Source organism: Taudactylus pleione, unplaced genomic scaffold (assembly GCF_031769625.1).
Source record: "Taudactylus pleione unplaced genomic scaffold, aTauple2 ptg000041l, whole genome shotgun sequence".
NCBI lineage: Eukaryota > Metazoa > Chordata > Amphibia > Anura > Myobatrachidae > Taudactylus > Taudactylus pleione.
The window spans coordinates 14,449,880-14,464,516 of NW_028284443.1; the positions used below are offsets into that span (position 1 = coordinate 14,449,880).

Consider the following 14,637-nt stretch of genomic DNA (forward strand, 5'->3'; position numbering starts at 1 on the left):
CCCCCATACCCAGGCTAAGTGCATACTTACCCGGCAGGAGAACGAATGGTTTGGCATCCTTTGGCGTTCCGGCGTTGGGATTAACATAGGCGTCAGTATTTCGACGTCTATGTTAAATCCCTTGCTGGGATGACACTGTCGGAATTGAGACCGGCGGATAACTACATCCCCTCACATATCAAGAACTAGTTTGGCAGAAGGAGTAAGTAAAGTTTATCTTCTTGAGAAAAATAGATTTGTATTGAACAATTCGCAACAATGTTGATTAACCTCCAGTGGTAAACCTAACGTCTGTTATTTGTAATTCTATACATTTCATTGCCAAATAAAATCATCCTTATAGCTCTGTTCTTTTTCTTGATCTCTCATTCAGGTTTGGGGACTCTCAGAGTTGGAGACTCTATAGGGCTGATACACTCGTACATAACATATCTTGAATGATTTCCTGGGCACATGCTCTGAAAGTAAAAGCATGTATATGCACTTTTGCAGACTTGTTCATTTCTGCCACTTACGCCTGCATACATCTGGAGAATTAGGAGGGGGCATTTAGGAGGGGGTGTTTAGGCAAATACAGTTCATGTAGACCTGAACAAACACACATATATGTGGGTTAGGAGGAGGCATATCTTTGGCACCTGCTGTGGGGCAGGAGCAGATAAACAGATAATGACTTATTGAAAGCAGAAATACATCATTTGCTTGTGCACTGTTTTATTTACAGAACATTAGTCCCATTTTGCCAGCAACTATGTATAAGCCAATATCTCTGTACACACCACCACCAACAGGTCTATGTACTAAGCCTTGGAGAGAGATAAAGTGACCGGAGATAAAGTACCAACCAATCAGTTCCTAAAAAATGTCAGTTAGGAGCTGATTGGTTGGTACTTTATCTCTATCCACTTTACCTCTCTCCAAGACTTAGTACATAGACCACATAGACTACCGCACCACTGGCAGTACTGCAGCCAAATAAAAATCACAAAAATAATACATAGAAAATAAAGTACATTCCTTACCTGAAACTGGAAACACTGGTGCTGGGGGGCTGGCAATAACCCTTGGAGATGTATTATCCTCTAAATAAAAGTGTGCAGTCTGAAAGCACTTCCTGAAATAGCATAAGTAGATTATGTTAATTAGTTCTGTAATTTATACATATACTGTTTTTGACCAAAATCTAGATGTATTAAATTGAATTACGAAAGTGTTTTTTGTGTGTTTGTGTTTTTTTTAATGTGTTGAAGCCTTTAATGTGTTGATATGCCGGTTTTAAAGCAGCAGTAGATAGCAGACTTGTGCTTAATAAAACTTTATGTGAATACTTAAGTAACAAAATATAAGTCTGATTCAACGTAACTGGCACCTGGACCATCTCTGTTGTATATTCCTGCTGAAATATTTTTATGTTGAATTACATTAACAAACTAAAGCTGGCCATACATCTAAATATTATCATTCCAACTAGCCAACTAAGAAATCTTGTACTGTATTTGAGCAAATGATAGTCGGTCTCTTTCCCAAATACCAAATTTGTCTGAATGACAGTCTTTTTGTCTGTTTTTCATTTCTGGAAGCAAATGGACGATTGTCATTGGCTCAGAGACTTTACCAGATTCTAGTTGGCTGGTTGGAATGATATATTTGGATGTGTGTCTGGCTTAATAGTACCACTAATATATTATAGATGTATTAACATTAAAATAACCTAATGCCGTGAATTGCAATGTAATTTGAGATATCTACTGTTTTAATAAACACATGAAACTGTCCAATTCTTAATTTTTGGGGATAATTTGGTGAAAGAGTGTCAAATTGTAGCTTTTCATTTTCTCTTTTTTTCCAGTTTGTGCAATGAAAAAGACTTTGCCCAATTCTCCAAATAAGTGCAATCAGTGGCATTCGTTAGAGTATCTTCTTCTCCAAATTTTAACTTTACATTTTACTTTAGTAGTAGAATCAGGTCACTTTTGCAGCTATCCTCATGGGACATTCATGACAGTCCAGGTCCGCCCATTTTACAGAACAAAAATGTTCATTATTATTTATCATTATTTATTTATAAGGAGATAAAATACTGCACAGAGCTAGAGCTGGAGTTCATAACAAAAAAATCATGCACAAAATGTGAATCATACTTAGGGACACAATACAAACATACAAGAGTAATGGAGGATGCAATCATGAGTCAGAGAGGGTAGAAAGAGACTTATTCATGAGAGATTAGAGTCTAGAGGGAGAGAGCAATGCTGAGGCAATAAGAACTGTGTGGAAGGGATGTAGCTGTTAGTGTCCAGAGGGGTTAGTTGGGGAGGTGAAGAGAGGGTGGGTTTTGAGAGAGCACTGGAAAAGTTAAAGTTTGAGGCTGGTCTGGAGGGTAGGGAGGAGCTGCACAGGAGAAGATTGCAAAAGGGAGAGAATTTTATGTAGAAAACAGAGATATATGGTGTTGGTCGGGGCATTGAAGTTGTGGATGAGAAGCTTGTATAGGATTCTGGAGGTACTGTGGAACCAGCGTATTGACTTTCAGAGTGGTGCAGGCTGCAGCAGATGTGGAACAGATATAGAGGATGATCAATCTCATCATAACATTTAGGACTGTCTGGAGAAGGGAAAGACAGGTGAAGGAAAGGACAGATAGGAGGAGTTGGAATGCCAGCTTGCATTGCTTAAGTACAATGTACTTCTCTCATGACTGATTCATACAGTACAGCAGTACACACTCTATTTTTTATACATGTACCACTGTATGAATCATTCAAATCATTCAAATTTACTCATTTAAATTTAGCTAGGATTCCTGCAGTCTTTGCCATGTTAAGGTGGGTACACACTGCAAAGATATATCTGCAGATCAAGTCAAATACACTGAATGACCATCATCTTCCAGGCAGTCGCGGGTCCTGCTGGCCTCCCCGTGGCTGCCGCTGCAGGTGTACGGGCGATCGCCCTTACACACTTGCCGATGGACAGTTATATTTGCAGATATATCTGTCCATCAGCTGTGCAGAACAGCCGACGTGATATGTCTGTGAACGACGTCGTTCATAGATATATCGCTGGTACACACTGGCCAACGGGCACTAGATATATTGGCCGATCAATGGATCGCCCAGTATAACTGTCAGTGTGTACCCAGCTTTAGACTTGGTTAGATTGAAGCCAAGGGCTATACTGTTAAATTTATACAGTTGGAATTTGAAATTCAGATCACAAAAATTAGCTAATGACAACATGTACATAAGTATTCACAGTGAAGTGCTGTGAATACTTTCTGGATGCACTGTATATTAATAATATTGCCTGGATATTATATTGACAATTTTATTGGAAGCAGTCCCCACAAGATAGTTGCCCTGGGGCACCCACAACCAGTGCAAGAAGAGTTCATAGAGTACAGTATAATTGACCACATAAATATGCTTCTTAGGAGGTGTCTCAATTGCGAGGCACAAAGTCCTATTGTAAAAAAATGATGTTGATGATGAACCTGCTATTGACCCCTTAATATAAATTACCTGAGCCAGTGCTACAGCCTGGTCAGATTACCATTAAAGCAGGAGTGCCACTGCATAATTGGCAACCAAAACTAAGCTAATTACAGAAAGACCGGCATCATGCGGATCTCCTGTCTCCTTGTCACAATGTGAGACCAGCCCCAGTCTGCTTACTATGGGTTGCATTCCTTGGACCCACTGCAGGGAAAACCAGACCCTGGCTGAATAGCACTGGGGCTCTTCTTGTCACTCCTTGAGCTGTGGGTGGCAAGGTAAAGTAAAAAAGAGTAAGCAGTATTGTAGAACTACTTCTACCAAGGCCTTGGCAGCCACTGATTAAGAGTGTAAGGTTATGTGGCTACAAAATTTTACATTTGAATACTCTTATATTATTCTGATAGTAACTTATTTTATCTTAATATACGGGCAACTCAAAACACACACCATAATGCTGCACTAGACTTAGACCTATGTTCAGGTCACAGAGTTCTCTAAATCATGCCCAAAGTGGCAAATTAATTCTGTTTTTAAGTACATTTTGCCAAGATTGTATTCACTCTATACTTCTTCATGTTTGCATATAACCAGTTTTGAAATGGAATGATCACACTCCATAGCCATTCAGAAGGTGAGTGTGCTGATCTTGTGTGAAGAAGTAGGGTATGGCATGATATAGAAAGGGGAAGGCAATGACACAGAAAAAAGAGAACCACAGACTAATGGAGGAATTTACTAAAATTACTGCTGGACATCAACGCCAATCACTAGTGGTTTTAGGCCCCCAAATTGTTAGATTCACTATTTAGCAGTTTGGAGGGTGATTGTCAAACCACTGGCACTGTGCAATGACTTTGAAAGGGCAAATCCACCAGCGGGTTAGTCACAATTGCAGGAAAGAAAGCTGAAAAATCACCAGAAAAGCTGCCATAGCTATCTAGCTAATCAAGACTTGAGGAGGTTCAATACACTTATTATAAGAGCAGTCATTATGTCAGTGGTGTCACTAGGGGGGTGCAAACTGCACCGGGTGTCATCCTCCTAGGGGGTTACATTGAAATGCTGACTCCAGTCCTTCTCAGTCATCAGGGAACCGGGCGCTGCACTGTGATGTTATTGTGTATTGCCCGGCTCCCGTATTCTGAGGAAAAGCTGTCAGTGTGGTGAGAGTACCTGGGGGCAGCCCGGCATCTCTGGGAGTGCTGGTCATGCCCCCAGAGTGATGAAAATCGGGGGGTGTGCCATGCGACCATGCTCCTTCTCACAAGACCATGCCCCATATTCTGGTTCGCATGACGGAGGCGCACTCAGGTGGACTGTCCCCAGTAACACCACTGCATTATGTATTTATTAATGAGGCAAATATCATTAATAATGCTCTTATTGGGCAATATTATTTTATTAATATATTAGTGGGCAAAATTAATGTTTAATTTTAATATGAGCAATATTCTTTTTTAATTACATTAAGGGGCAAAATTAATTGGTTGTTAATTTGGGACAACAAAAATGTATTTATGACAGGTGCAACAATTATTATTTTAGAGCTCTGTAAATGAAGCCCACCTTATAAAATAATAATTGTTGCTCTGTTATAAATACATGATGAGCTCTTTTTAGATATATTATTTAATATCCTTAATAACTATTTTATCAAAAATAGCATGCATTCCTGTCCTTTAAAACTAGTATCTGTCCAATTTATTATTATGCATTAGTAACATAGTGTTCCTGTAACAAAACAAATGTTTAGTATATTCTCACTATTATTCAAATTATTTTCTTGGCTAAAATACCAGAGGCTAATTTAATAAACACCAACATTTCACTACTTCAATGCAATAATTAAATTGTTGAGATTAAGCAGTGTGCACATACTTTAACAAATAGAAAGTTAAAATAAATAAAAAGATGTTATACATTGAAAAAGATATCAATGTACAACATCTGGCTCTGTAAATCATGTAGGTAGATATTTCCATCTGTTTGATGTAAAAGGTGATCAACATCATGATGATGTGTTATGTGTGAATGACTAATTATCGCTTGATTAAAATGCAACAAGAGATGACTGGCATGTAACACACAAATGTACAATAGCTCCCATCAATCAACAATATAGAGAAATGTTACTACTAACAAAAAAAAATCTGTAGTAGTTAAAAAAGTTAGCGTTAAAAATGCATATAAACATGCAAACCAGCAAAACACAAACCCTTTGTTTATGTTTGCAATCGTAGAACACCTTTAGCATACTTTAGCATGCTTCCCAACATTTAAAATGACCAGAGTGGAACCCAGTAGCTTCTGTAATGTCCTAACTGTCTAACATAATTGAGAGCCAAATGCATATCTTTGCAGACTTTTGTCTTGTAATCATGTTACATAACTATACTCAACTACAAACAACATGTAACACTAATATAAATGATATTAGCTGTTGCCCGCGGCTTTGCCCACACTTAAATCGCTTCTGCCAACATTTTCTTTAATTGAGGGATTCCAGTTGTATTGCTTTGCATAGGGGCCCTATCGCGGGAGTGGCCCAAAAGACTAGCAGCGCCTTCATCCACCATTCACACCAATGTCACTGTATGCCCTGTGCACAGACTGCTATGAAGCCTATCCTTTTCAAGTGAATGTGGGCCCAAAGCACCTGTCCCCCCACCCCTTACTGGTTTGTTCCAAGTTGGTGCAAAAACTACTGAACCAATTTTCATGAAAACTGCATCATTTTGTATTGGAAATTCCTAGAAATAACCTGCGCTTTGTTTCATCTCGATCTGTCAAGTTAAAGCTGAGCAATAACAAAAACAACATTTATTGACATAATCAATGCAAGTGACACCATGCATACGACGGTAAAGGGTGGGGGAAGATGTGCTTTGGGCCTGCGTTCACTTGAATAGTATAGGAGGCTAAATACAGAACCGGATTAACCACGAGGCAGGTGGAGCTGCAGCTCCAGGCCCCACATTAAAAGTAGCCCACAGATAGTCTCTGCTGTACTGCTGCAGACAAGATTTTTTTCCTGCTACAGCATGCCAGCAGCAGCCCGAGCCCCCACCCACTCAACCATGGCAGGCCGTCAACCACCCTCTCCAGCACCCCAGCTTTGAATCACAGGTGCCTGAGCACACATGACGGCACTGTGGTAAGCTTCACTGGCCCTCCATGAGCCACTATTGCATAATGACTCGTCGGCCAGCTTCTCCTCCTCACCATGTGCTGTCACAACATGTGACATAATATAGATGCCGCCCATTCACCGCCAGTCCAGACTCCATGCCCAAAAATAGCTAAGCCCAAGCTTTGCTCCGTGAAGGCAGTCCAGGCGGGTGACTTATCCTGCTGCTGAGTGAGCTGTCGGTGATTCCTTAAGTGCTGACTGCTGATGATGGGGGTGTCATCTGTCCTGCTGGCTGCAGTGCTGCTGCCAGCAGTGTCCTGCAGGCTTCAGCCTGAGCATAAGTGAGTGCCTATGTCAAAGGTACTGTAAATGCAGCAATTACACACTGTATATATTTACTGTATGGAGCCATTCTATATAGACAATAGCCATATGTTGTTCTGTGTAGCATCTGTAGTCAGGGAAATCTAATGAACCTTCATTATTGCCTCTCAAACTGATATATAAATACATGAAGAACACAGCAGCTGAATGCCATGGTATTTCATAGGTGAGTAGGTTAAAATTGGATTTCTTGTGCCTTAAAAAGCCCCCCATCTAACAAAGAAATATAGTGTAAAAGTTAAGTAATTTCCACTTATGCCCAGAGCCCTTTAATGCATTTGTCATATGTATACTTATTTGTGACCATACTGTGAACCTGATCTAAAGTATGCAATGCCGATGTATAGGTGAGCTATTATCCTTAATCTGCGCATGGATCTTGAGTTGCACTGTGCAAACATCAAGTTTCATTTTTGCTGGCAGTGAGCATATATTTGCAAAGTTATTTACTGTACGCAGTAAAAATGGCTCCGGCATCTCAGCCATTCTGCGCATCCATAAGGTTACTCAGAATGCCGATTTATAGACTGATCTGCGACTGATGCTGTGTCTTTGTACACAGTCACTTGGATTTGCAAAGCCGACGTAGAGCGATTCATTAATCAATCCAGAAAACCTGCAATTGCTCCTAGGTTCACTCCAACACTGTCCAAATGCAAAAAAGCAATGTGAAATTAAGAGTGTACAATAAATTGTACAACAGAAACATGCGTCGGGCTGATGATGTTAGTGGCAGTGACTTCCCATTGGAAGCGCTCCCTGCTGATCACAGCCAGACAGACAGTCCCAGGGGTGCGGTCGCAGCGGCATGCAACGCTGAATTAGTCCCTTACTTGTTAGATACTATTATCTTACTCTCAAGACAGACATGAGCTATGATAGATATATTTTTTATATAACTGTATTGTACATTTTTTGTTGTTGGCCCGAATATCTATTAGACTCCTAGCAAAATAATATTTTCTAGCATTATTAGTTACAATCACTATTGGCAGACCGTGCCCTATTTTTCCAAACTATAACTTATTTTGGTAAGTAGTCCATAAGCATTGCTAAATACCTTAATGCATATAAAAGATGCACTAAACACCTCCAAATTTCTAATACTTTATCCTGGTTCATATTGGCAGCTTATGACTCTTGACAAGTAAGGGTCATTTACAATCTGTAGAAGTGTAAAGTCGCTGCAGAATGTCCTTTTGTGATGTCATGCACTTATATTTACGTAAGATCACAAATGGGGGAACACACATAGATTTGTGTGCCAAGATGGCAGCGTCTGCAAAAGTCTACTCCGGCCGATGGGAAAAATTGGGTGGATCTGGGCAGTTTTTGTTCAGTTTGTCTTAGGAACATACATCCTCTAATTTCTGCGCTTAGGTGGGACATTTAGATTTTAGTTTTTGGAATAAAACATGAAATTTCCAGCATCTCATAAGTCTCTATTCTGATAAGTTGCAGTTCTGTGTGTAAGCACATATCTAGGCACAATATGAGCAATGTAAGAAATGTAAGAAAAGGCTTCAAACACACTAGTGACAGATGTAATAATGGTCGTACTGAAGTGCCATAATTCTCTTTATTAATTTAAGACAATGGGGAAAAGTGGGATAAATTAAGCATTATTTAGGTGTCCCTAATATGGATGTAAGATGGACTATAATGTGACATTTTTATTTTTTCCAACATTTTAAAATTTGTGTACAAATTAATGTAAAGATAATTTGTTTATGTTTCCAAAGTATGTAAAGAGGGCATTGTACCTGAAAAAGTGTGAAACTGAAAGTGAAAAGTAATTTGGGTCACACTTTTTGTATTTGTAAATGACCTTTCTATTTCCCACACAACCAAGTCAGATGTACTGTAAACTGAACAGTTGATAAACTGTCTGAAAAATCCTGTGCTCTAAGCTGTGTACAATTGTATGTGCTACATAAGGAAGAAAATATTCTTTGACAGACTGTTTAGCATTGTTATACTATAATATTTATTTATGTGAGCTTTCTAGTATTATAATCCAGGTTACAATAAGAACTCATTGGGCCCAGGACAGATGGTACAAACAAGGCTTTCACTCATTTCCACCCACATGCTGTCAGCAGACACCCTCAAACCATCACCCAGCCAACCCCCACTTTGATCTTAAGTCCTACCCCAAGCAACATAGGAATTTCTTGAAAAGAACCTTCCATCCATAGGACCTTATATAAAATTCTGACTCATGTTGGAAGATTTTAAATGGAATTTGTCCTGCAGACTGAGTATCCAAATATTCCGAAATACTGCATTTTTGGAGCATGACTGAGATAGTGACACCTTTGCTTTCTAATGGTTCACTGTACACAAAAATTGTTTAATGCAGAAAATTATTAAAATATTGTATAAAATAACCTTCAATGTGTATAAGATATATATGAAATATAAATGCATTCTGTGTTTAGATTTGGGTCCCATTCCCAAGATATCTCATTATGGTATACAAATATTCAAAAACACGGAATATTCCGATATCCAAAATACTTCTGTTCCCAAGCACTTTGGATATGGGAGACTCAACCTGTACTAGCAACAGCATGTAACCAAAACTTTCATTGAGTAGTTGTTATTAGATATTGAGAAGGAAACCTCTGATAAAACTGTGTAGCTACAGCAAAATGTTAATGAAAAAACTTTACAAACAAGAATGCTGTACATGCATTACAAGAGAAGTTGTGGCATGAAGGTGAGAGGCAGGGCAGGGTAACCATTACAACAAATATACTGTACCTGCAAAATGGAATTTTGGGAACAGAACCTGGTGACAATGGGCAACATAATTGAGTCTCTGGAATACAGTCTATGAACTGTCTCTGGAGTACAGTCACTCCCTCTGCAGTCACACTGCACAATTCCTATGGTACCTGACTTGGCCAGGAGCTGAGAATTCTTCCTGACTCTCTCCACTTCAGACTATAATCTCAGTGCAAAGGTGAGGCCCATATGCCCAGCCTTCATCCCAAACTATGTGGAGTCAAGGAACTCAGACCCATGTTATACTACCTGGGACCATGGGACTTTATTAATAATCATCACTGGTGGCGCAGTTGCCCAGAGACTTAGGTGAGGCAGAGGAGTCTGGGAGGGGAGCATATGAACCCCGTGGAACTCAAGTGACAGTCATGGTACCTCTGTCTGTTTGTCTGGGCAGGGATCCCTCCCAGTGATGGGACCTGAAGCAGTTGTTCCTGTTGTCCCTCTTGGTGGTCCTGACTATTAGTCCTTTTGTTAGCAGGAATATGATAAAACATATTTGTTATTCATTTTATTATGGTTAATAAAGTTATTTTTAGTATAATTCCATAGTCGATTGGGTTGGGGTTCAACGTTCAACACACAATGGGGGTTGGGTGCTAAGTACAAATGTAGGTACAACAAGTGTTCCTGCTCTTCTGCTTGGAGTGCATGAATAACTAGTTGAGCTTTCTGATTGTATTTGGCTAGTAATCAAAGCTTAGCTGCCTCCCAGGGATATATTCTGATATCCCTGGCCTCATTACATACACTATTGCAGCATTACACTGAATTTGATTAGTAGGTTCAGCTGATTCCAGAAATTATCTGTACTCCTATAGCAGAAAGGGGGATACTTGTGGAAACTTAAATTATACCAACTAATAGGTATGCATTAATTAAATAATGATTGTTTTAAACTTAATACAAGTAAACTATGCATAGTAAAAATATGAAATCATAAAACTTACCGCCAATATATAAGAATACCCACAAGTACCACAAGACAGATAAAGGTCAGGGATGAGACGACCACAAGGGGTATAATTGTCTTCTCCTGTGATTCCAGACCTTCTGCTAGACCAACACGAGACTCATGGCTACTATTACTTGCCTCTGTAGTCAGAGAAAGTGGAAATCATCCATATTTATGTGATAGCAAAAATGATTCAGAAAACATTCTATATAGAGCTAGATTTATAAAGCATTGTAAATAACTGACTAATTATCACTATCTCAGAATAGAATACAGTCTTATAGACTTCTTCGTACACCTCAGTAAGTTTAGGAGTGTGGGCTATAGTAGCTTTGTTGTAAAATGGAATTTGTATATCTTGTGGTGCTCTATGGTTGCCTATTCCCAAGTGCTAATATTAGGACAACCAACTTCTTCTACAGTAAGCAAAGCCCTTGTGTTTCTTTGGCTCACTTACCTTGTTTTATTCTCCAGAACCTTCACATCATATAGTTGCAAATAATACATGAGTAACATGTACAGTATAATCATTTCTTGTTGATTAGTGTTACCAGAAATGTTATCAGTTTACAATTATGTGCACTGATGACACTTCTGTTATAAAACGTATATCATAACCCTGCTATGTTATTTACAAATGATTTTGTTACGGTGTGGGGAAGGCACAATATATTGTGTATCATGCAGTTTCCACTAGGTTTGTTAGGATATGGAGAGACAATAAACCGAAAATACAAGTTAATATGATCTAATAAGAATTTTTGTTGTTGGTTCTCTGTAATCAGTCATTTTAGACTTAAAGGCCAGCTGTCTTGCCCATCAATATGCTTTTCTGCTGTACATAGGAAAAAATATTCCCCCATGTTTACATTATCTGAGACATCTTCCAGTCTGTTAAGCTCCTGCCAATCTTACATTTATATTTATGAACTTTACTTGCATTTTAGGTTTAGTGGTCTACAATGGAATGAGGAACAAAGATATTTATTGGGCTTATTGCATGAGTAACTGTATCTAAAGACTGTTTTAGATTTATGTTAGAATTATGTTTATCTATGTGCTTATTGTGATAACTACTGGATTATGATGTGTTTTGATAAGATGTTAGCTTTTAAAGAAAACTGGATTAAAAAGAGGAAATAATGAAATAATGACGTTACCAGATGGTAAGATTTGCTCTATAATAAAATATATATTTGTAGAACTTTAACAATCCTGGGCGATGTTCTGAATTATCTGCTCCTAACAGATTATGGACAGGTAATCGACCCCGTACAAGAGTAATAGTCACTCGCTGAAGATAAATAGTTATTAATAGCAACTCAATGAAGTACACGGTAGCCAATCTGGCAAAACCAGAGCTACCAATCATGGAAATTTAGAGGTAGACTTACTAAAGCTTCTAAACAGACCAGTGGTTGTGTTGCCCAAAGCAACCAATCAGAGTCTAGCTATCATTTCTCTATTGCATCCTAGAAAATGATAGAATCTGATTGATTGCTACACCACCACTAGTCTGTTTTAGAAGATTTAGTAAATCTACCTGTTAAAGTGCAGATGTTGCTAATAAGGAAAATTACATGGAATTAAAGAAAAGAAGCCAGGCCTATTCTTCTGCAAGATGATTGGCTGAAGAAAGCTCAGAAATTAATAAGTCCAACTCTCTTAGCTTAAGTGATGATCATATTGTACTTAGATACTGCAATGAAAGCTGACAAGAGGGCCAGAGCTACATAAGGGGTACTTTAGAATTTGTAGATTGACTAAATAGTACTGGAGAAGAAGACTTCTAATGAGCTGCATTATTACTACTACAGAGGAGGGGAAGGTTAGCTTCACTTTAATGTCTCCTCTACACTCACCAGGTAGATACCAGTAAATACTGTTCTATATAGGTACCTAGACTGGAAAGAACCCCATTGTCAGCAACATTTGTGGCCTAATTGCACAAAGGTGAAGTGGTTAGTTCTGCTCATATATGGGTACCGTCAGGAAGTTTTTAGCATAGGGAAATATGTTGTAAAGTTGGCTATTTAACAACCATTGTGAATAATAGGCTTCTGTATATTGCCTAGAAACTTCACTGTGACTTCTTTTTATTAAGCCCTTTATCACTGGTAAGTCTAAGCTATGTTCTCATGTGTATTTTATGTAAACTTGTCATTTTATTGCAAATGCTAATTTTTGTGTAAAGCATCCTGTAGAGAAAGTGACTACACAAATAAACTTACAAATAATGTTAAATACATTATTTTACATATACATTATTTAATTATTTCTAATACCAACACTGTGAATTCTTCAGTTATTTTATAATGGATCAAACAAATTAAATCTTACTAAAATTAGTTATATAAATATATATTTCCATGCTGTTGTTTTATCTACAATAAAATTCTACATCAATGTTTACTATATGTTATAAGAAAAGTACAGCAAAATAATTACGTAGACTAGTTACATAACAAACACTGATTTAAAACATGCATGCAAGCTTCACTGTTGTGTATAAATATCATACTTATATATGATATTCATTTATTAGTACATGCAGCTCATGCTTCCACCCCACCCCAAGTTATATAGATATACAACATATACAACAGCCAAGGAAAACTAATTTTTTAAAAAGTATTGCCTTTGTATGATTTTTTTCAATTATTATTAGAAGTAAATCTTGCTTGGTTCTGTAATACATTTTATGTTACACAGGTGCATTATAATGTGTTACAGAATACAAGATGGCTATGTCACTGCATGCTGGGTTACTCTGCTCATTGCTGAATTCATGTGGGGAATAGAGCCCAAACCAAGGGTGCCGCCTTTTGCCTATGACTCCATTAGCATAGTTGCCAACCGTGGCTAATATCCAGGGACAGTCCCAGTTTTAAAAAGTTCCTCAATGGAAATTTTTTACTTTAAAAGTGTCCGTTTTTTTCAGTAATGACGGACTGTACACAATTTCTGTAGTATATTGATTTCAGTTTTTAGAATTTATTTTTAAACTTTGGACTAATGTTTATTAAAGCAGAATGTTTAAGATACAATCCCATCACAGCTTTTTTTTTTCTCTAACATATATCACTAATTGGCTGTAAATAGTCACATGGTGTTGTTCTGTTTTCTTTACTTTTTTGTTCAAGCTGCTATTGATGACTTTCAGCTTGCACTATAGTCATGTGACATGATAAAGTGAGGAGAGGGGCTTTGAAATGTCCCTCTTCTCAGCATGCCCTTTTACAGCACAAGCCACTGCCCCCTAGACTTCTCCCACTGCCATGTGCATTGAGGGAAGGCTCTGACTGAGGGATCAGGGGACTATTTTGTATCAGTGCCTTCTTTTGTCCATTTAAATCATTGTCATTAGTTACATGATCAGCAAGCATGCAATCATGAAGTACAAAGGGACAATGAAGGCAGAATTACCTTTAATATGTTAAGATACACCTGCCTAGCAGCAAACCGTCCCTGGAAATGTACAGTATTTAAAATGCTGGGAAGTATGCAATAGGAGTTTGGCATGTAACATTGAAGCCACCAATCATTTTATCTTTAAAATATGGAGTTGTGATAATTATTTTTTTGTAGAAATGAATCATAGCAAAGCAGTATCTGAAAGAGATGCAGATGGCAGCTGCAGCTTAGATATAAAGCAGATATATACTACAGTTATATTATATTTATGGCAATACAGTACTGCATATTGTGTAGACCAGTAACCCCAGTAATTGGGAAGTGCAGTATCATGCTTTATCTTTGTAGACTAAAAATCTTACAGAAGCCATCACAACTGAAGACATGCAGATGATATCTTAGTACTGAGCGTACAATGCACCATTTACAGGTTGTTATGATGAGGACGCACCTTGGTTAAAAAACTC

At 38.1% G+C, this 14,637-nt stretch overlaps 1 protein-coding gene across 5 annotated transcripts in view; it reads right to left on the bottom strand.

Annotated features, from left to right (window-relative positions):
* PTPRZ1 (protein tyrosine phosphatase receptor type Z1) overlaps positions 1-14,637 on the bottom strand; it is a 218,178-nt gene that overhangs the window by 57,454 nt on the left and 146,087 nt on the right. For all 5 annotated transcript variants that reach the window (XM_088457662.1, XM_088457661.1, XM_088457660.1 and 2 more), the window contains 2 exons: positions 10,752-10,896; positions 1,023-1,114 (listed from right to left, as the gene is read on the bottom strand). In XM_088457662.1, the coding sequence (XP_088313788.1) occupies positions 1,023-1,114; positions 10,752-10,896 (237 nt within the window). The remainder of the gene's footprint in view (positions 1-1,022; positions 1,115-10,751; positions 10,897-14,637) is intronic.